The sequence below is a fragment of the Rhinopithecus roxellana genome, chromosome 12 (genome assembly GCF_007565055.1).
Source record: "Rhinopithecus roxellana isolate Shanxi Qingling chromosome 12, ASM756505v1, whole genome shotgun sequence".
Taxonomy (NCBI): Eukaryota; Metazoa; Chordata; class Mammalia; order Primates; family Cercopithecidae; genus Rhinopithecus; species Rhinopithecus roxellana.
The window spans coordinates 94,346,575-94,369,149 of record NC_044560.1 but is presented as its reverse complement, the minus strand read 5'-3'; the positions used below and the strand labels follow the sequence as shown (position 1 = coordinate 94,369,149).

General features: G+C 41.2%; 1 protein-coding gene across 1 annotated transcript; it reads left to right on the top strand.

Moving 5' to 3' along the window:
* Positions 1-1,418: 1,418 nt before the first annotated feature.
* On the top strand, positions 1,419-2,354 carry LOC104669063 (olfactory receptor 13-like). Its single transcript, XM_010371938.1, has one exon. The coding sequence runs from the start codon at positions 1,419-1,421 to the stop codon at positions 2,352-2,354; it is 936 nt and encodes a 311-aa protein (XP_010370240.1).
* Positions 2,355-22,575: the final 20,221 nt, after the last annotated feature.

The window sequence follows — 22,575 nt, the reverse complement described above, 5'->3', positions numbered from 1 at the left end:
AACCTAGGGAGACAACGTGACCTGCAAAAGCTCTTTGGTGAAAGGTAGATTTTAATGAAAATAGTTGTCTGTCAGCTATGTGACGTCTATCAGATTAACATCAATGTAGGTCCTGGAAAGATGCCTAGCACAGAGGAGAGTCAAACTGTGCAGTCCATTTGACCAAAATTAATAAACCATCTAATGGATTGAGTGCAGGCACAGGTTCCTGTGAAGACTTGTTCATGGTGCTCCGAAGGAGAGCAAGCAAACTGGGGAACATGTAGGTTGAGATCAGACAAATTGGTGCCAGGAGAAGGAGAAACACGGAGGACATCAAGATAGCTCCATTTCCTAAGGGCTGATGATGCATATGACATCTCTTCAGAGAGGGTGCCCTTTCCCTGTTCCCATGGAGAAACTGAGGCTCAGAGAGACAGAGCTAGGGGTCAGCAAGAAGACGCAAGTGTTAACAGAATGTTGACTTTTGTGGGGAGAAGGAACAGAGGGTAGACACCTGGGGCGGTGAAAATTGATGCTGGGCATCAAGGATGATGGAGTGACTTCTCAAGACATCTGCTTGCACAGGTGTAGAGCCATGCAGAAATGCAGTTAAGATTTATTGAACACATATCACGTGTTAGGCCTTCTTGTGTGATAATTTACATCCCAAAATATTATTCAATCTTCACAGCAAACCTGGAACAGAGAGATAATTATTCTCATTTTGCACTTCTGGAAGCAATCTCAAAGAGGTTGGGGGGAGGGTAATGGGGGGAGGGTAATGGGGGGGAGGGTAATGGGGGGAGGGTAAATGGCTTGTTCAAGGTCATTCTCTCAGCAAATTATACCGACCGGATTTAGAAGTCAGTGTTTTTTTCTACTACACTGTGGCCTGAGATCGAGTGGGTGGGTAGTCAGAGAGTTGTCTTGGCCTGTAGACAGACTGAGGGTAAAATTAAAGTGATAAAAAAATAGATATCTTCAAAGGATAATGTGGGTATTCTCATTGTTACAGGCCTCTGAAATTTTCCAACTTGCATAGAGTCAATACACCAATATTTATCTCAAAACGCATGGTGGCATGAAGGAAATCCAAGTGCCCCACTAAGGAGAGAAGGATGCTAAGGGGAATTAGAGACCGGCTAGTTCAATGCTTTCATTTCACAGCTGGAAAAACTGAGGCTGAGACGGGTAAGTGTTGGTGGTTTGGAGGTACAGCCAGTGCTAGATGTGACTCCTCTTCATAAATCTCCTGGGAGTGGTGGCAGTGGACAAGAGCAGGTAAAATTGGTGGTATTGTTGGGGATTATCATGTTTCAGCTGAACTGGGCATTGACCATTACCCAACCCCACCAGTGACCCCAGCTCGAGTGCAAACCTTAGCTAGTTCCCTGTCTGAATTGGTGCCTTTCTTTTTCATTGAGAGGTGGAACATAATGCAGGAGCCCAACCAGTCCTTTGTGACTGAATTCATCCTTCTGGGCTTCTCCCTCAGTCCCAGGACCACTCCTTTGCTCTTCTCCGCCTTTCTGATGATCTACCTGTTGATTATTCTGGGCAATGGCTTGATTGCCATCCTCATTTGCCTGGATTCACACCTTCACACTCCCATGTACTTCTTTATTGGCATCTTGTCCATGTTGGACCTGGGCTACACTACTACAACTGTGCCCCAGATGTTGGCACATCTGGCCAGTGAGAAGAAGACAATCCCTTTCACGAGCTGTGTGGCCCAAATGTACATTTTCTTGGTGCTAGGCATCACTGAGTCCTGGCTCTTTGCCATCATGTCTATAGACAGGTATGTGGCCATCTGCCACCCACTCAGGTACAAGGTCATCATGAGCCCTTGGCTCTGTGGGGTAATGGTCATTTTTTGTGGACTCTGGGGTGTCATCTCTGCCCTTGTCTACACAGTCTTTGCCATGCACCTGCCATATTGTGGCCCCAACAGAATCAACCACTTCTTCTGTGAAGTCCCTGCAGTCTTAAAGCTAGCTTGTGCAGATACCTCAGTCAATGACCGAGTAGATTTCATTCTTGGTTTCAGTGTCATCCTGATCCCACTTTCCCTCATTCTTGTAATTTATTTCAACATTTTCATTGCCATCTTAAAGATATGTTCAGCACAGGGGCAGCTAAAGGCGTTCTCCACCTGTGCCTCCCATATCACTGTGGTCACCATGTTCTCTGTGCCAGCCATGGTCATGTACATGAAGCCTGGCTCTAAGGCCTCCTCGGAAGAGGACAAGAAGCTGGCTCTGTTCTACAATGTCATCTCTGCCTTCCTCAACCCCATCATCTACAGCCTCCGGAACAAGGATGTGAAGAGGGCTGTCCTCAGGGTGACAGGCTGGGGCAGGGCCTTATAATGAGTCCCTGGAGTGACAGCTGGGAGTCAGAGAAATAAGACTCATGGTGCACAATCACTGCCCCACACACTCATCACATGACCAGCAGCACCAGTGGACACTCCCACTCAGCTCCCAATCTCAACTCCACACAGGTCTGTGGGAGACAGTTCACTGTTTGGCAGACCAGACCCTGAAATGTCTTCCAGGAACACCAGGCACAGTGTTCAGCCACTTCACATGTACTATTTCAATTAACCATCAGGACAATCCTTTGAAATAAATATTATTATTATCACTGGTTTCTAGAAGAGGATGTAGGCACACAAAGCTTAGATAACCTGCTCTTTGGGTACATAATAGGTGTATATTTGAAAAAAAAAAAAAGATAACTTGCCCAATGTCACTCTGCTAATTAGCAGTAGATTTGGGACTGGAGCCCAAGACTGATTCTAGTGACCATGCTCTTAACCATTATCCTGTCTTTGATGTAAAGTAATGGATCCATGTTTAGTGCTCAATGAAAATGCATTCTATTCCTGCCCCGTTTCCCCACTGTAATGCCATTTCAAGTGACAGACTAAGACTGGAAGAGAAGCACATGTGAGGAAGATAATTTAAGAACTGTTCCTGTGTTCTTTATTTAATTTTTCCTCCTTTCCATTTAACTTTGTGCATTTCAGTTAACATATTGCCAAAGAGAGGATTGTGGTTGTGGTGGAGTGGACAACCTGGGTAGAAGCCCTCAAGGAGTAAGACCTTAAGAGTAGTTCTGAGAGAGAAAGTGATAGAGAAGCCATTGGACTGAAAATTCATCTTTGCAATAAACTCACTTTCATATGATTGGTATAACCTCATAAAGTCATTAATCCAGTATTTATTAACCCCTACCCATGCCCTGTGCTAAGAATTGAAGAAAAGTAGGACATTGTTCTCTTCTTTAAGGAATTCCACAAACAAGAGTATGCACCAGTGTAGGTATGAGAAGTAATAGAAGCACCTTCAAGGAAGACTTTTATGATTAGAATTTTATCAAGAGGAGAAAACAGGGTAGAGAATTACAACCAGAGGAGTAATTTAATAATAGTAGTAAAAGCAAATGATGTTTGTTGCTATAGTGCTACATACATCTAAAGTCTCATTTAATCTTCACAAAAAACTTCAAGGTATGTGTTATTCTCCCAGTTTTACAGATGATAAATTGGAGGCTTGTTAAGGTAAACACCTAGTTTGTGCTGTTGGTTAGTGGTAGGACTGAACTTGAATTTTCTTTGACCCCAGAGCCTCTGCTGCCTCCTTGATACAGTCTACCTCATAGACCACACCTTTGTGAAAGTATCTGGAGTAGTTGGAGTATGGGAACGAGTTGGTTTGTCTTGAGCTGCAGTCAGCAAACCTTTCTTGTAAGGGGCCAAATAGTAAATATTTTTGTCTTTGTGGAGTACATATATAGTCTCTATCACAACTTCTCAACTCTTGTTGGAGGGCAAAAGCAGACAAAGACATAATAAATAATATTTGCAACCATATCAAAATTCAAAAACTATTCCAAGCTAGAAATCCATATAAAAACATGAGCACTGAGCAGGTCTTGCTGAGAAGGCAGAAGAGTAAACCTTTCTAGGTACCAAGTATAGCCCCCAAGGAAGCTCCATATTTGCAAAAATACAATAAGACAGTAGAAACTTTAAATTTTCATTACAGTTGACCAATACGTTATTTCAGGCTTACTTGGTTCCCATTATTACCATGTTACTTTGTTTTGTCTCTAGATTCTGCTATGAGGTTGGGAACCTACTGAGAAGTCACCGCTAAAATTATAAATTCTCTGAATCTTTATGTCATTGAGCTTTAGAAATTCAGGATGCTTGTGGTAAATGGGACTTTTAAAGTCATCCAGCCTAACTTTACATCCAAAATAATGACAGTACTTTTGAATAATATGGCCCTGTAGCTTATTCTCGGATGCCTCTAAAAATGAAGAGCTCACTATCTCACTCTCTTCCAAACAGCAAAATATTCTATTATTAGACAGTGTGAATCACCAGGGTTTTTTTTTTTTTTTTTTTTTTTTTTTTTTTTGTAAGTTGAGCTTAAGGTTTGCCTCCCTGCAACTTTTACAAATCATTTGTAATTTTTCCCTCTGGAAGCATACAACACACATGTCTCCCTTTTTTGCATGACAAACTTTGAAATATTTGATGAGATCTCTCAAGTTCTTCATAAGTCTCCATGCTCAAATTTCTCAGTCTATTTTCTCTTCTTTAAATAACATGGTTTCATGCACCCTTTATTGATAAACTCTCTTCTCTGGATAGACAAACTCTCGTTTGTCATTTTTACTTTTAAATTGTAGGTGCAAGGATCAAAAACAGTACGCTGGGCATCATTGGGCTCTTTGCCTAACATTAATGAAATTTCACTTTCATCAGTTGTAAGATGCAGTCAGGAGTGGGTATTGACTTTTTTGACTTTATGGGATGATTATGGAAAATGTATGTAAATGGCATGCGCTAGACCCTGTTTAGAAATCTGGTAAGAGCTATATAAATCCAAGGAAAAGCCCCAAAATGAGGTCCGCACAATGGGAAGGAAGCTGCATAAGAAGTAAGGTTCAGCACCAAGGATAGCTCCACCACAAGAAACGCCGGTGCTTGTACCTCGGGGCATAGCTCAGTTTCGTTGGCTCATTTATCCAGCGTGTATTTTTCCAGTGTGCGCTGTCCTAGCATCTAGCAACACACAATGAATCAAGAAGACAGGATCTTTCTATTTTTGTGAGGGAAACTGATAATTTAGAACCTACATAGTACATTGGAAGATGCTAAATGCCACCTTTATGAAAGATTAAACAGGAGATGCGTATAGGGAGTGTGAGATGTTTCCATACGCAGAATGGTCAGGAGAGACTCAAGTATTCCCTAAGAAGATGACATTTGAGCAAACACTTGAAGGAGGTGAGAGTATGAACCATAAAGATATCTTGGGAAAGAGAATTTCCAGCAGTGGTAACAGTAAGTGCAAAAGCTCTGAAATAGGAGTATGTCTTGTGTGAGGAGCAAACAAAGACTGCATGGGGAACAGGTAGTGAGGCAGGAGAACCGAGTCTGGAGGCAGGGAACCTAAAGCCGATTCTTGCTGGCTTCCTAGAACTAAATCAAAAGGAAAAACCCCACCTATCCATGCGGAAGTAACAAAAGGATCAGAGGCTACTCCTTTTGCAACCTCCTTCCCCTTTCCACTTCCTGACAGAGGAAACATTAAAAGTACCTCTGATTAGTCCCCTCCCACAACCAATCAGATAGGTCGCAGTCCTAGTCTTCATTTGTGTAGGAATGTAACTTTGTAACTTCACTTCAGCCTCTGATTGTTCACCTCCCACAACCAATCAGACTAGTTGGGGGCCACTACTTCATTTACATAGGGTATAACCAAGTAACCAACGAGAAACCTCTAGAGGGTATTTAAACCCCGGAAAGTTTTGTAACCAGGACTCTTGAGCCATATGCTCAAGCCCACTCCCACTCTGTGAAGTGTATTAATACTTTCAGTTCAATAAACCTGTGCTTTTGTTGCTTCATTCTTTGTTGCTTTGTTTGTGAGTTTTGTCCAATGCTTTGTTCAAAATGCCAAGAACCTGGACAACTGATAGTCAAGACCCTCCGCCAGTAACAAGAGGGTGAGAAGTGAGAGGTAGGAGGTGAGGACAGGGAGGTGACTCTTCAGGACTCTGGCTTTTCCTGAGTGATACAGAAATCCACTGGAGGGTTTTGATAAGAGAATTTATATTTTCTGGCCTATGTTTAACAGGATCACTCTAGTGACTGTTCTAAGAATAGACTCTGAGGAAAGACAGCTGACACTATGGGACTACTTGGAAGATATTGCAATATTTCTGACAAGATGGCAATTTGGACTGGTGGCAATGGTGGAGATGGAGAGGTGATTTTTCCTGGGATGTGTCTTTGAAAAGGAACCAATAATATTTGCTGATGTATTGCATGGGAGTGGTGGGTATGGGAGCAAGAGAAAAGTTCAAAAGACTCTGAGGTGCTTTTTTTTTTTTTTTCATTTTAGCCACTGAAGGGATAAAATTGCCACTAACTGAGCTGAAGAAGACTGTAAGAGGAGCAGGTTTATAGGGGAAGACTAGAAATTTGATTTTAGAAAATGTTGTTTTAACTCACCTGTTAGATATTCCAATGGAGATAGATATCAAATAGGCAGTTGAATAGATGAGTTCAAAGAAAAGATCTAGGATGGAGGTATACTTCAGATTTTTCAACACATAGTTAGCTTTCAATGCCTAGGTTGTATCCATAATTAGAGTGAGAATTCAAACTCAGATCCTGCTAATTCCAATGCTATGGCATACTGCCTCTAACATGAGAATTAAATATTTTCCTCATCCATCTGAGCTGGAGTCCTGTCCCTAACTTTATGAGGTATTATTTTAATTCAAATTGATAGCTATCAGCCTTTCACTTTCTGTATAATATTTCAGATATTGAAATTCTGATCCAAGGTTTGGGGGTTTTCTATGGAAAAACTTGACACTCTGCAATGCTGTGCAACATGTACTTTCTGTCCCCTAAAATTGTGACTACATAAGTCACTTTTCTCGAACAATGTCACCTAAAGGGGCTTATTTCGTGTTTTGTCCTGCTAAACCCTACATGACATTTGATGGTGTGAGAGACACACTTGATCTTAATGTGGTGGTGAGACCATGGGACTTGGAGTTTAAGTCCGAGATCTATCATTTACTATAATATCTATCTGACCTTGGATGGCTGATTTTGAAATTTTCATTTGTGAAAATGAAAATGGTGGTGCTGACCTCCACAGGTTGTGGTAATAATCTAACAGGATCACATTTACTAAAACATTTTATACAGCACCATTTTATAAATAACAATTTCTTCTTTGGAATCTGGAAATGACATATCTAGATAATAGAACTCTGTTACAGCCATTTAAGGACCAGGAGAAGCATAAAGAAAAAAGGACTGGTCAGTAACATGCCCTCTTGTCCGGGCTGCCAACCTAGGATCAAGGACCGAGTCCAGATCAGACTGAAGATACATTCTCACCCACCACTCAGTTCTATCCTGTGAATAACATGGCTGTGAAAGATTCCTTACTAGGTTTTACAAAAAGCTTCCAGACATGCAGTGATATGGTTTGGCTGTGTCCCCACCCAAATCTCATCTCGAATTCCCACATGTTGTGGAAGGGACCCAGTGGGAGGTAATTGAATCATGGGGGCAAGTCTTTCCCATGCTGTTCTTGTGATAGTGAATGACTCTCATGAGATCTGATGGTTTTAAAAAGAGGCGTTCCCCTGCACAAGCTCTCTCTTTGCCTGCTGACATCCATTTAAGACATGACTTGCTCTTCCTTGCCTTCAACCATGATTGTGAGGCTTCCCCAGCCACAGGGATCTGTAAGTCCAATTAAAACCTCTTTCTTTTGTAAATTGCCCGGTCTCGGGTATGTCTTTAGTAGCAGCATGAAAACAGACTAATACACACAGGTATCTCATTTCCAGGAAAATGTGTTTCACCTTTTTAAGCAATACCAAGAGCACAGAAATTTTCTCTATGTCTAAATTCTTGAGTCTCTGAGGCCAACTTTACATGTCAATTTGTTCTTTACAGTTGTGATCACTGCAGGTATGACTGGGAAGGTGTGGATGAGGGGATAAATGACCTAGGAAAAAGATTCCTTTCTCTTCCCAAAAACATTTATTTAGAGTTTCCCTTTTTTCTGAAAATTTATAGTATGTGAGAAAGGTATAGCGTCAGAGAGAAAGAAAACAAAGAGAAGAAACTGGATGTTCTATTTGCTTGTTTTTTTATTTACTGTCATTTGCAGCACCTATGGTCTTGATACTTGAAAGAACGACTTTTAAAACTACAGACAGGTCTAGAACTTTCTGGCTTGCTATAAAACATTTGCTATGAAACTGATTTATGCTGTGTCTGTATGTGTCTGTGTGTGTGTGTGTGTGTGTGATCTTCAAAGCAAGACTCCTCTGTACAACTCTCACAACAGAGCCATTGGAATTTTATTGGGGTTAGTCAATTAGACAAACCAGCAAGTATTAATAGAATTCCTACTAAGTGCCTAGAGCTATGCTAGGCCAATTTGGATAGAACATTCTCCAACTGTGCAGGTAGGTATTTTGGCTTCAGTCCCTGCTTCTATGATCTTACACAGTGTTCTCCCATTGCAACTGCAAGGGCATCAAGAATATGTCCTCTTCTTTCCTCAGAAGGAAGGCCATGCCTAGTGAAGTCTGGAAAAATCACAGCTCTGTAACTGAATTGATCCTCCTGGGCTTCTCCAGAAATCCCAGCACCAACTGGACTCTTTTTCTTTCTCTGCCTCTACTTATTTAGAGTCCTGGGCAATGGGCTCATTGTTACCATGATCAGAGTAGACGCATGCCTCCACACCCCCATCCATGTATTCCTTCTGGATCTCAACTATGCCACCACCACAGTGCCACAGATGTTGGTCCATTTTGTAAGCTATAATCAAGCCATCTCCTGTGTTGAGTATGTGGTCCAGTTGTACATTTTCCTGACTGTGGGCATCACTGAGACCTAGATTTTTGCAACTGTGGCCTATGACAGGTACATTGCCCTATACTATCCACCCAATTTTGGGGTCCAGATGAGCCAGACCCTGTGTGTACTCCTGGCAGTCAGATTTGCCTTTCGTGGTCTCTTCTTCTGTGCCCTTGTATACACAGTCTTTGCAGTGAATCTGCCCCAATGAGACCAACCACTTAAAAAAAAATTCCTGCTATCCTGAAGTTGGCCTGTGCAGACACATCCCTCAATGACCAGGTAGACTTTATCTTCGGTTTCATATTGCTCCTGATCCCATTGTCCCTCATCCTGGCCTCATATGTTTGTATCTTCATGCTATTCTAAGGATTCACTCCACCAAGGGCAGATTATGATCTTCACATATCACTGTGGTCACCATGTTCTGTATTTTGTGCATGCTCATGTACATGAAGCCTGGCTCTGAAGTCTCTCAGAGGATGACAAGAAGCTGACTGACTCTGTTCTACAATGCCATCTCTGCTTTCGTCAACCCCATTACCTACAGCCTCTGGAAGAAGAGTGCGGAGAGGGCTTTCCTCAAGTTAATCCAAATGAGTGAGGACATTCACTAGATCATGGATAAGACTGTTTGCAGTGCTTCTGGTCTCTTGTCTACACCCCTCACACTTTCATCGAAGTCATTAGAGTGAATAAGGACTCTCTGGATCAGCAAGATACTTAGAAAAAAAAAAAACACTTTCATATTAACTTGCCAATGAAAACATTAAGGAAGGACTCAGAGAACTTTGTTCAAGGTCATTGACCTTCTGTGGCTTTGGAAAATTTATCTAACTTCTCTGGGATTGAGTTTCCATATCTGTAAAATGTGTTTTATGAAATTCATTGTGCCTAAATAATAATAGCTAACTTTATTGAGCTTTTCTATATGACAGTCACTGTCTAAGTGCTTTATATGTACTTATTTTCATTCTTATAGTAACTCTAGGCAGGGTGCAGGGGCTCATGCCTGTAACCCCAGCACTTTGGGAGTTAAAGAAATAATGTGTACAGTGTTCCATTTCCAAGACAAAGTGCCTTGAATTGGCTTAGGCCAGAAAACTACAGAAGAAACAGGATATACTAGGCCCCTACTTGGATAGTCGATGCCCACTTGTCAGCGCCCCCTCCTTAGTTGCTATCACTCGAACCAAAGAAGTTTAGTCTAAGATGAAAGTTTACTAGCCTGCAAAATAGCTCACTTTGTCTGTTCTTATCAGCCTGCCCAGCTACTTAGGTCATAAGTCAAATACTTGAAGAACCCCTGAGCTAGCTAGGATTGCAATGTATTGTGGGCTGCAGCAAAAGGCAGCAGGACAACCCTAAAGAAAAACACCTAAAGCCCCAACAACCAATAGGTGATGTCTGGGAAGATTATGACCCCATAGTATGCAGCCTATGAGGAAGCAGGGGAGGGACCTGCACACTAGGGGATAAATTGCTTGTTGAAACCATGCTGGGTGTGCCTGCCCATCAGACACCTGATCTTGCATGATCGGGTCTTATCAAAAGGCTCACTTTTGCTGTTCTCCAGGTCTCTGCATCCATTCTTTGGGTTTGGATGGGTGAGTCTGTTTCTCACAACTTGGTAGCCCATACAGGGATCTCTGTGCCTGCGTGGAGTAAGACACTGGCTGAGAAGGGAGACATGTCCCACCCGATTTAGGTGGCCCACTCTGCCCAGGTGTCCCAGCACCCCACAGAAGCCATAGACAAACCCAAGAATGTTATTCAGGAGACAACGGAGGTGACAAAGGGAGAAAAGCAGGCACCCCGGCAACCAGGCAGCCTCGTGCATCAGCCAAGGTAAGAAAATTGGATGATAAGTACTGCCTTGGTGGTTGGGCATTTCAGAGGTCGAGTGTGTGTGGCTGAGACGTATCTTAGGTACAGAGCTAGTGTGAAGTCCCATTCCATGGTTCTCCTGTGAGGGAAATGGCTGGAGACGGATGAAGCTATTCTCAGGGTGTGCAAGAAATCTCCAGTAGGGGTGGGCTGAGTACACAGGGAAAAGCTCAGACACAGAGACTAACTGAAAATGGGAAATAAGAATTCTAGGCCTCGGGAACAAAGGAAAGAGGGAACTAAAGAGATCCCCTGTGAAGTTCCCCCAGATAGTCCACTGAGGAGAATGCTGCAGGTTTGGAGGGATAATGCTCGAACCAGAGACAAGTAAAAGCAAAAGATGATTAAGTATTGCTGTTTTATCTGGCCCAAAGTGCCCATTCATCAGCCTTCAGTCTTTTGGCCTAAGTTTGGCTCAGATGAGGATTGGGCGTGCCAATCTTTAATTCTCTTTGTGAATGATAAAATCCCATCCTCACAAGAGGAGATGGTTTATGCTCTTTATTGGATTAGTGAATTAACTCCTATGTTCCCCCTTTAGGAGGAAGAAAAAGAGCGTAGTAAAGAGCCCTCACCCAGTGAAAAGCCCTGGGATCCCCTAACATGCTTGCCCCCTCCATACATCTCATAATGTAGAGGACAGGGAGATGGGGGGGCAACAGGAATTTGGGGGTCATGAAGGAGTTAAACCCAGTGCTCCCTTAAATCCTTATCCAAACTTGAGGAAAGAATTAGAAAAATGTAAGAAGGACATTGAGAATTTCCCTATTCCTTCTAAACAGCAGGTGTCTAACATGTACCCGCTTAGAGAAGTCCCTATGGGACAGGGAGAAGTTGGATTTGTGAGTGCACCTCTAACAAGTACTGAGATTAGGAATTTTAAAAAGGAAATGAGGCCATTCTTGGAAGATAACCTTGGTTTAGCAGAGCAGCTAGATCAATTTTTAGGACCCAATTTTTATACTTAGGCTGAGATGATGTCAATCATGAATATGCTGTTTACTAGGGAAGACAGGAGAATGATTAGGAGGGCAGCCACGACCATTTGCGAGAGATAGCATCTCCTGGGCAAGGAGTCCTGCCAGCTGAGCAGAAATTCCCAAATGTGGATCCAGATGGGATAATAAGGACCCCAGGGATTGGGTCCAAATGCAAGGCCTTAGGGAGCTAATAATTAGAGGGATTAAAGAGTCCACTCCTAGGACACAGAACGTCTCAAAAGCATTCAAGATTCAACAACAACAAAAAAGAGGAGACTCCCTCTGCATTTCTGCAGAGGCTCAGAAATCAAATGAGAAAATATTCTGGATTAGATCTGGTAGACCCAGTAGGGCAGGGCCTTTTAAAAGTTAATTTTGTGACTAAAAGCTGGCCTGATATTACTAAAAAACTGCAAAAGATTGATGGATGGAATGAGAAACCGACTGAGGAATTACTGAGGGAAGCTCAGAAGGCTTTTGTAAGAAGAGAGAAAGAGTTAAGCTGCTGACCCTGAAGGCAGGGGAGAGCTGGAGGTGCAGTTATATGTGGGAACCGGCTGCTGAAAGCTGTTGATGAAAACTGCAGCTGAATCTTTTGTTATTTTGGCAGAGCTGTCGTCTTTGCACACGGACCGGGGGAGCCAGGGCACAGGACAGCTCAGTTCTTGCCAAGAGAGAGAAAGAGGAAGAAACTGAATGTCAGGGAGAAAGGAACGGGATGACAGAGAGATAGAAGAAGAAAATGAGTGAGAGAGAGAGACTGGAAAAACAGAGATAAAAGAGGGATACAGAAGGTGAGACTGGGGAGAGAGAGAATGTAAAAGGAAGAAAGGGTACAAGAGGGAGAGAGAGAGAAAGAGAGAGAGAGAGAGAGAGGCTGTAAAAAATGGGAGACAAAGAGACAAAAGTGCAAGTAAGCAGTAGCTGTCACAGCCCTGCTGGTAGAGGAGAGTTGGAAGCTGATCTTTGGTAGGGCCCTGGTCGTGAGCACCCCACAGCAGGTTAGGAATATATTAAATCAAAGAGCTGGCAGGCAGATGGTTGACTGATTCCCCAATTTTAAAATATGAAGCCATATTACTAAAAAAATTTAATAATTTGGTCTTAACAACAGATACTTGCTTGATTCCAGCCAGTTTCTTGTGGAAAAAAAGAAGAGAATAAGACGCCATCAGAGCATAAGTGTTTAGATATGATAGAATATCAAGCTAAAATTAGACCAGACCTTAGAGAAATTCCACTACATGGTGTGACAAGGCAGTTCGTGGATGGGTCGTCGCGAGTAATAGATGGTAAAAGACACAATGGCCATGCTGTCATTAATGGAAACAAACAATCCTTATGCAGAAAAGGTAAATTACCCAATAACTTGTCAGCCCAAACCTGTGAATTATATGCTCTTAACCAGGCCCTAAAGCTCCTAGAAGGCTAAGAAGGCACTATATATACTAATTCCAAATATGCCTATGGATTAGTACACACCTCTGGAAAGATCTGGACAGAGCTGGGCTCAATAAATAGCAGGGGGAAAGAATTGGTACATAGGGAACTTGTTAAACAAGTTTTAGAAAGCCTCCTGCTTCCAGCAGAGGTAGCTATAGTTCATGTAAGTGGCCATCAGAAAAGAAACACTATAGAAGGTGTAGGGAACAGGTTTGCAAATAAAGCTGCTAAGCAAGCCTCTCCCTGAAGGAAGAAGTTAAACTGTTTAGCCTATCCCCAGATATCCCTAAGGTAGTATTAAGACCCCAATTTTCTAAAGAGGAGGAGGAAGAGCTGGGCAAGATAGGGGCCACTCAAACTGAGGATGGGAGGTGGGTGCTCCCTGATGGGGGGGAAATGATAAACCCAAAATGAAAGAACTGATGTCCATACTGCATAAGGGACGTCACTGGGGTTCCCAGGCCGTGTGTGATGCAATACTCAAAAATTATGGGTGTATAAAACTTTATACCCTTGCTAAACAAGTGTGTGGGAGTTGTGTGACCTGCCAGAGAATAAACAAAATGGTAGTTAGAAAACAGACTACTGGAGGGAGACCTCCCGGGTTAAGGCCATTTCAAAGCATTCAGGTAGATTTTACAGAAATGCCCCAAATACAGAGACTAAAGTATCTACTGGTAATGGTAGACCACCTCTCAGGCTAGGCGGAGGCCTTCCACCTCCCAACTGCCACCGCCAGGAATGTGGTCAAAGTAATCTTAGAACAAATTACACCAAAATTTGGCCTGGTAGAAAATATTAATTCAGACAATGGGAGCCACTTTACCTTGAGGGTGGTAATGGGAATTATGGAAGGTTTACACATTAGATGGAATTACCACACCTTGGCATCCCCCTTCCTCTGGGAAGGTAGAAAGAATGAATCAGACTCTCAAAAAGCATATTACTATACTAATCTTAGAAACTAAAATGCCTTGGACCAAACGTCTTCTAATAGCACTCCTTAGGATTAGGACAGTCCCAAGGAAAGACTTGGGATTGTCCCCTTATGAATTATTATGAATCCAGTATTTAGGTAGGACTACTGACCCTCTTACTGTGGAAACCAAAGACCAATTTTTAGAAATTATGTACTGGCCATATCCTCCACCCTGTCATCCCTTAGGTTGAAAGGACTTCTGAATCAAACTCTGCCTTTTGAATTCATGGTTCACCACTTCCAGCCTGGTGGCTTGGTGCTAATTAAGACTTGGAAAAAAGACAAGCTCCACCCAAGCTGGGAAGGTCCCTATCAAGTGCTCCTGATCACTGAGACAACTATCCAAACAACTGAACAGGGGTGGACACATTACACTATGGTCAAGAGACCGGTAAAAGAACCCCTGGAAGGAAACGAAAAGAGTGAATGGGAAGTGTACAGATCACCTAAGGAACCCTTAAAGCTAACTCTAAGGAAAACCTGGAAGGAAGCTATGAGCAGGCTCCATCACTGGGGGTGGATGTGGTTACGATTAATCCCACTACCAGGGGTGAGGGTATACACAATTATTGGATGAAGCCTGGTAGAAGAATATCCAATCAAACTAATAGTCAACAAAATTAGAACCTTCACCCCCAGACCATGAAGTTCGATGCCCGCCAAGTCTTACACTGTGGGAATTTAGGGAACCAAAGGCAGTTGTCACGAGCAGACAAATATCTATGTCCTGAAACAAGCTGCTATTAGGGAAAGCCCTGTGCTAGCTGAAATGAGGTCTGGTGGACCACATAATTTCAAGGGGGGTGAGCCATTCTTCCAAAACAAACCCTTAAAGAATAAAATACATTTATATAAGGGCTCCACACCACATAAATGTAGAAATTTATAATGCAATCCTATAATAATTACCAAAAATAACCCAGCTGCTCTAGACCAGGAACCTTGGAGGTATGGATTAGGAATAGGTGTCTCAGGAAGGGATCCCATGGGATGGTTAGCTCTTAGACTAGTCACCAACTCCACCCTGAGCCCATCCAGGATTACCATAACTCTCAGTTCCACTACTTCCTTTAACCCATTAGACAATGACCCTAAGATAGTAAAAATAATTAAGGTAACTGATTTGAAGCCAACTTTAGAAATTAAGACTGAATATGGGAATGCAAATGCCTGGGTTGAATGGGCCAAATTTTCAGTACTAGTCTTAATAAGGGAAACTGTTATGCATGCTCTGTGGGGCAGCCTCAGGCACAAGTGGTTCCATTTACCCTAGGATAGGATACCAATGCTGATGGAATGCGTTGTATGTGACTGTATACCAGGACAGGGATGCATGGGGAAATAAGACTTGCAAAAGTTTACCATTGCTTTCTTACCTCGTGGAGACCAGACCCTGGAGCAATCCCCTCATTCTCCATAGGAAATGTGAACCACTCCTCTTGCCTCTCTAGGCAGGGGGTAGAGTTCAATAAGCCTGTAGGAGAACTCTCAACTTGTACCCACTTACTAAACGTTACTGGTGAGTCAAACAAAGGCAACTACTCTGTTATTCATATACCCTGGGCTGATTTCTGGTGGTATTGTGGAAAGAGGAATCTCCATGACCTATTACCATCCAATTAGAGCAGGACTTGTGCCTTAGTTCAATTGGTCATTCCATTCAACCTGGCATTCCATAAGATCCTCGAGAATCCACGTGGCCACCGAAGTCGGAGACATCTAACAAATTCTTTTGAACCCAACATTTATATTGACTCAATAGGAGTCCCTAAAGGAGTACCTAGTAAATATAAGGCCTAAAGCCAAATAACTGCTGGGTTTAAATCAGCACTCTTCTGGTGGTCAGCTACTAATAAAAATGTGAATTGGATTAATTACCTCTATTATAATCAACAAAGATTCATCAACTATACTTGAGATGCTCTCAAAGGAGTGGCTAGCCAGTTAGATGTCACCAGCCAAGTGGCCTGGGAGAACAGACTTGCACTAGACAAGATCTTAGCAGAAAAAGGGGATGTATGCATCATGCTGGGTGGAAAAGTGTTGCATTTTCATTCCTAACAATACTGCCCCAGATAAAACCATCACAAAGGCATTACAAGGGTTAGCAACTTTAGTCAATGAATTGGCAGAAAATGCCAGAATTAATGACCCATTTACTGATTGGCTAGAGAGTTGGTTCGAGAAATGGAAAGGAATGGTAGCCTCCATTCTAACATTCCTTATAATAGTGGCTAGAGTCCTAACAGCTGTAGGGCATCTGTGTTAGAGGGTTAACCCAAAAATTAATCGAAACAGTCATCAACAGACAAATGCCCATATCAACTATTATTAGAAACTAAGCCAGATCTACTCTCTTGTAATTAAGAGAGTCAACAGCTCTTGAAATGATTTCAGGACCAAAGGACACAAAAATAAATGTGGAAATGGGACCAAAAGGAGTAAAAAGAAAAAGAGGAGGAAATTGAAGGAAATAATGTATACAGTGGTCCATTGTCAAGACAAAGTGCCTTTTTCACAGGAGGACAAGACAGGCAGATCACCTGAGCCCAGGAGTTCAAGACCAGCCTGAGCAGCATAGTGAGACCCTGTCTCTACAAAAAATATTTTTAAAAATTAACTGGACAAGGTGGCACATGCCTGTAGTCCCAGCTACTCAGGAGGCTGAGGTGGGAGGATCTTTTGAGCCTGGGAGGCAGAGGTTGCAGTGAGCCGAGATCATGCCACTGCACTCCAACCTGGGTGACAGAGTGAGAACTTGTCTCAAAAAACAAACAAACAAACAAAAATAACCCCAAAAACCCAAACCTCTAGAGGTAGATGCTATTATCTCCTTTATACAGATAAACAAATAGAGGCACAAGAAGATTGAATGAATTTCCAAATGTGCCCCAGCTAGAAAGTTACATGGCTGAGAGTTGAACCCAGGTAGCATAGTTCCAAGGTCCAGGCTCTTATCTATTATACTATGCCACATCTCAAGTAGCCAACTGAGATTTCTGAAACTTAACTGACATAATGGATGGGACACTATTGAGGAAAGTTGAAAAGATTTAGGACTATTATTCTAAGTCACAACTATTGGGCCAGATCCTTGACATCCGGATGTGTTTCTTGGGAACTTTTTAAGAAAGTTGCTCTGGTGGGTGCTTTAGATCATCCTCACCAGCATTCTGTAGCCTAAACAAACAGCACTGTAGAATAGAATATTAACTTCACAATAAATGTTTGTTGAGTGATTTTTTCCCTAGCTCTACTCCCATTCTTGGTCTGCAATCTCCCAAACTCTTCTTTCAGATCTATTTCACTTTCATGAACTCCTCTCCTATTTCCATTATATCTACCCCAACTGTGGTTTCCAGTAACTCAGACTTTTATTTACAAGGAGAGTGTCTTGGTTTCCACAAATGACTTAGCCTTAAACTTCCTCTGCTACCAGAAATCATGAGGACAGTGGAAAGTGCCTTGAACCTGAGCCTTGACTTAATTTGTGAAGATCTTAGAAAAAACACCTTATCTCTTCGGAGCTCAGTTCTCCCATATGTAAAATGGAGATAATGACCATATCTGACTTTGGAGGTGACAGAGCAGAAGCATCGCTATCTTGGACAAACCCCTTATTCTAAAGTTCGCCTTAATAAATAACCACCGAAATCCAAAGGGCATCAGCCTAATGGCTAAGGTCAGCATGATCATAAACCACAAATAACATCTCCAACCAGAAACATTCCAAACTCCTCCCCGACCAGAGACATGCTAGCCAAGATAACTCCTCTCTGAGCTGGAAAGATATCTGCCCCAAGATAACCTCCCCTCCTCCCAGGGAGATTCTAACCCCACCATAAACTTCTCCACACACATAAACATTCCAAGTTTCTGATAAGCCCCCTCACCCTAAAACCAATGTATACTCTCAGTCTGTAAGGGAAAGTGCTCTTGACCAAAATCGGCCAGGAGCACCTCTCAGGTTTTACCTAAAGAAAACTTGTCTTTAACTGACAGCCCTGTTTCGTGTTTCTTTTCCTCTTTCTTTAATTCTTACAGGAGATATAATAAAATTATTTATAAGCTCAAAAGGTAACAGGACTTAAAAGTTAAATAATTGTATGTTATCATCAGAGACTCATTACCTTCAAACTATTATCTTAGAAAATGTTCGTTACTGATAGTAGCTTGTATTTGTCAACTTCACATGTTAAGATCAGGCTTATTGTGAGGTCAGTAAGTATGGGTTGGATATTCACGGTGACAACTGACTGCATATCCAGAGAGTCATGTCTTCAACACACAACACACACACACACACACACACACACATTAGTGAGACACAATCACATCAGATGCCACATTAACCAGGAACTAAACTATTTCTACTGCTATTAAAGCAAATCAAATTTCTATAGCTCCAGTTTCAGATAAATATTAAATTGCTTTGCAAAAGGTAACACAGGATGAATCTTTTAAATTAGTTAGTCTTTACATGTCTTTCTGATAGGATTCTATTTTTTAAACATTCCAATTGTTTTTAACTGCTTTGAAAGAAGTTTTATCTGAAAACCCAGAATTGTCTGAATGTGAAGAAAACCTAAAAGATTAATAAATGCTAAGAGTGTACTTCATTAACAACTTTCTTCAGGAGATAAATTTAGGGAAATTGCCAGCCTAGAGAATTCTTAGCATTCCCCAAGCATTAGAGGAATACAAGTTACAAGAGTGATGTATAATTTTGAGAAGGGAAGAGTCTCCAGTGCCAGAGTTTCCCGCCTGAACACCACAGCCTCTAAGGAGACAAACCCTAGGGTATAAAGAGTCTTGATTTTCTGAAGACAGAATTGTCAGCAAGGCATGCTAATTGTGTTTCTTGGGGGCTTGTCAAGAAAATTGCCCTAGGGTCATTAGCGGGGGCATATGAGAATCATTTGCTAGAACTAATGGGGCTTCCTTCTTAGAGCTCTCAAAGCGGTAGAAATCCACAGCAGACCCACCTAATTGTCCCACCTCCCAACATGATCGTCCTACTCCAGCCAGTCCTGACTGTTTAGGTCTTTGCATAGGTTATTCCACATGGAATGCCCTCTCCTCCCACTTCCCAGCTGTCTCCTCACTCATTCATAAATGCCTCATACAGGTCTCTTCTTCAAAATGTTTCTAACTATGTTTAGGTCAGATGAAAGCTTTTTCATCCCTGTGAACTCTCTGCACCTAACTCTGGCCTCAGAAACAAACAGAATATCAGACTGGAAGAGATCTTCTATGGTCCAGTCCACATCTTGGCCCTGAGTCCCTTTGAAAAAAAGAGCTGCTAACTTGTCATTCAAATATATTTGCATAAGGCTATTTCAAATGCTTGTGGCTTGGACTGTCCATTCTGTCATTCATGATAAACACACACACACAAACTCTGTAAACTAGGTATGGAAAGAAACTTCCTCACTCTGATAAAGACCTTCTACAAAAATTTCCAGCAAACTCACATATTGTGATGAAAGACTAAATGCTCTCCCCCTAAATCAGTACAAAGACAAAGATGTTTGCTCTCATCGACCTTTATTCAAAACAGTACAGGAAATTCTAGCTAGTGCAATAGGGCAAGAAAAGAGATTGAAAAGGAAGAAGTAAAACTGTTTCTATTTGTTTGCAGCTAACCTAATTGTCAACATAAAAACAAAAACAAACACAAAAAATCCTCATAAACACTCCTGGAGTTAATGTAGCAATGTAACATACCAAAACTTATGGGATACCAGTGCTTAATGGGAAATTTGTATCTCTAAATGCCTATATTAAAACAGAAGAAAGATCTCAAGTTAATAACCTAATCTTTCACTTTTAGAAAGGTAGGAAAGCAAACTAAACTGAAAGCAAGCAGAAAGGAGAAATGAAGATTTAGTGGAAATAAATAAAATAGGAAATAGAAAAAACTGAGAAAATAAACAAAACCAAAAGTTGATTATTTTAAAAGATCAACAAAATTGACAAACCTTTAGCTAGACTGGCCAGGAAAAGAAAAGGCTTAACATACTAAAATCCAAAGTGAAAGGGAGGGCATTGCTATGGACCTTACAAAATAAAAAGGAATATAAGGAGATACTATAAACAACTGTATGCCAACAAATTAACCTAGAAGACATAGGCACATTTCCAGAAAGATGTAAATGATCAGAATTGACTTTAAAAATAGAAGATTCTCATAGACCTATGCAGGGAAAGAGATTTAATTAGTAATTTATAAATTTCCCAAAATAAAAGCCTGGGAACAGATGGCTTTACTGGTGAATTCTATCAAAAGTTTAAAGAATCAATGCCAATCCTTTCAAACTTTCTGGAAGAAGAAGGAGGAGGAGGAGGAAGAGGAGGGAGAGGAGGAAGATGAGAGGGAGGAGGAAGAGAAGGAGGGGGAGGAGGAAGAGAAGGAGGAGCGGGAGGAGGGAGAGGAAGAAGAAGAGGGGAGGAGGAGGAGGAACAGGAGGAGGGGAAGAGGAGGAAGAGGAGGGGGAGGAGGAAGAAGAGGGGAGGAGGAGCGTGAGGGGTAGGAGGAGAAGGAGAAGAAGGAGGAGGAGGAAAAAAGAAGATGAAAAACAAGAAGAAAAAGACGAAGAGGAATAAGAAGGAGGAGGAGAAGGTAGTGCTTCCCAATTCATTCTATAAGGCCAATGTTACTCTCATACCAAAATCACACCAACACATCACAAGAAAACTATAGACTTGTATCTCTTATAAGCATAGACACAAAAAGCTTTAACAAATTTTAGAACACTGAATCTAGCAACACGTAAAGTCATATGCCATGACTAACTGTGGTTCATCCAAGGAATGGAAGGTTGATTCAACATCTAAAACATTCATCAATATAAAGACCATGTTAATAGAATAAAAGGCAAAAAGCCTGATAATCCTGGCAGAGGATACAGAGAAACCATTTCACATAATCCGACACTCTTTCATTAAAAGCATTCAACAATTTGGGACTAAAAATGAACTTCTTTAACCTAATAAAGCGCTTGTATAAAAAACTTGCAGCTAACATCATAGTTATTGGTGAAAGATTGAAAGTTTCCTTCTAAGACCTGCAGTAAGATAAGAATGTCCACTCTCACTACTGCTATTAAACATTGTACTGGAGGTTCTAGTCAGGGCAATTATGTAAGAAAAAATTTTTTTAAAGACACCCAGATTCGAAATGGAAGATTTCTGCTTGCCATATATAGAAATTCTGCAGAATTTGTACTCACAACAACTGTTAGAGCTAATAAGTTCAGCAAGGTTTCAGAATATAAGATCAATATACAACTATCAGTTGTAGTTCTATATACTAGCAAAGAAAAATTCAAAATGATATTAGGAAAACAAGTCCATCTACTCTAATAGCATCAAAAATAATAAAATATCTAGGAAAAAATAACAAAAGAAGTGCAGGACTTGGACACTGAAAACTACTAAACATCATTGACAGAAATTAAAGATAACCTAAAAGAACAGAAAGACAGCTCATGTCCATCAATCAGGAGACTTAATATTGTTAATATGGCAATATTCTCCCCAAAAAGCCACAGATTAAACACATCCCTGTGAAAACTCCAGTTACCTTTTCGGAAGAAATTGACAAGCTGTTTCTAAAATTTACGTAATTCAAGAGATCCAGAATAGACAACACGATCTTGAAGAAGAGCAAAGTTAAGAGAGCTCATTCTTCCCAATTTCAAAACTTACTACAAAGCTAGATGAATCAAGACTATGTGATACTGGGACAAGCACAGACATGTAGATAAATAAAATAGAATTGTGAGCCCAGAAAAAAAACACATATGTCTATGGCAGAGTTGCAAAAATAATTCAGGGAGATCAATAGAATATAATTGAAAGTCTATAAATAAACCCTTAGATATAACACTTAAACCAAAAACAACTAAAGAAAAAGATAAGTTGGACTCCATCAAAATCAGAATACTTCTGTGTTTTAAGGACACTATTAAAAACGTGAAAAGATGACCCAAAGAATGAGAGAGAATGTTAGAAATCATATATCTGATAAGGGTCTAGTATCTATTAGTAATTGTGGGTTTTGCCATTAAAAGTAATGACAATTGCTTTTGCTTTTGCATCAACTAACAGAATATGTGAACAACTCATTACTCAATAATAAAAAGATAATTCAGTTTAAAAACGGGCAAAGGATTTGAATAGCCACTTTTCTAAGCCAAAGAAACAAATGGTCAGTAAGCATATGAAAAGTGTTCCATATCATTAGCCTTCAGAACAATGCAAATCAAAACTATAATGAGATGCCACATGATAACTACTAGAATGACTATCATCAAAAAGATGGACAACAAGAAGTTCTGGCAAGGATGTGGAGAAATTGAAATGCTCATACATTG

Bases quoted from the DNA above. Each gene is read 5' to 3' on its own strand.
- LOC104669063 (XM_010371938.1), top strand. From the start codon at position 1,419: ATGCAGGAGCCCAACCAGTCCTTTGTGACTGAATTCATCCTTCTGGGC.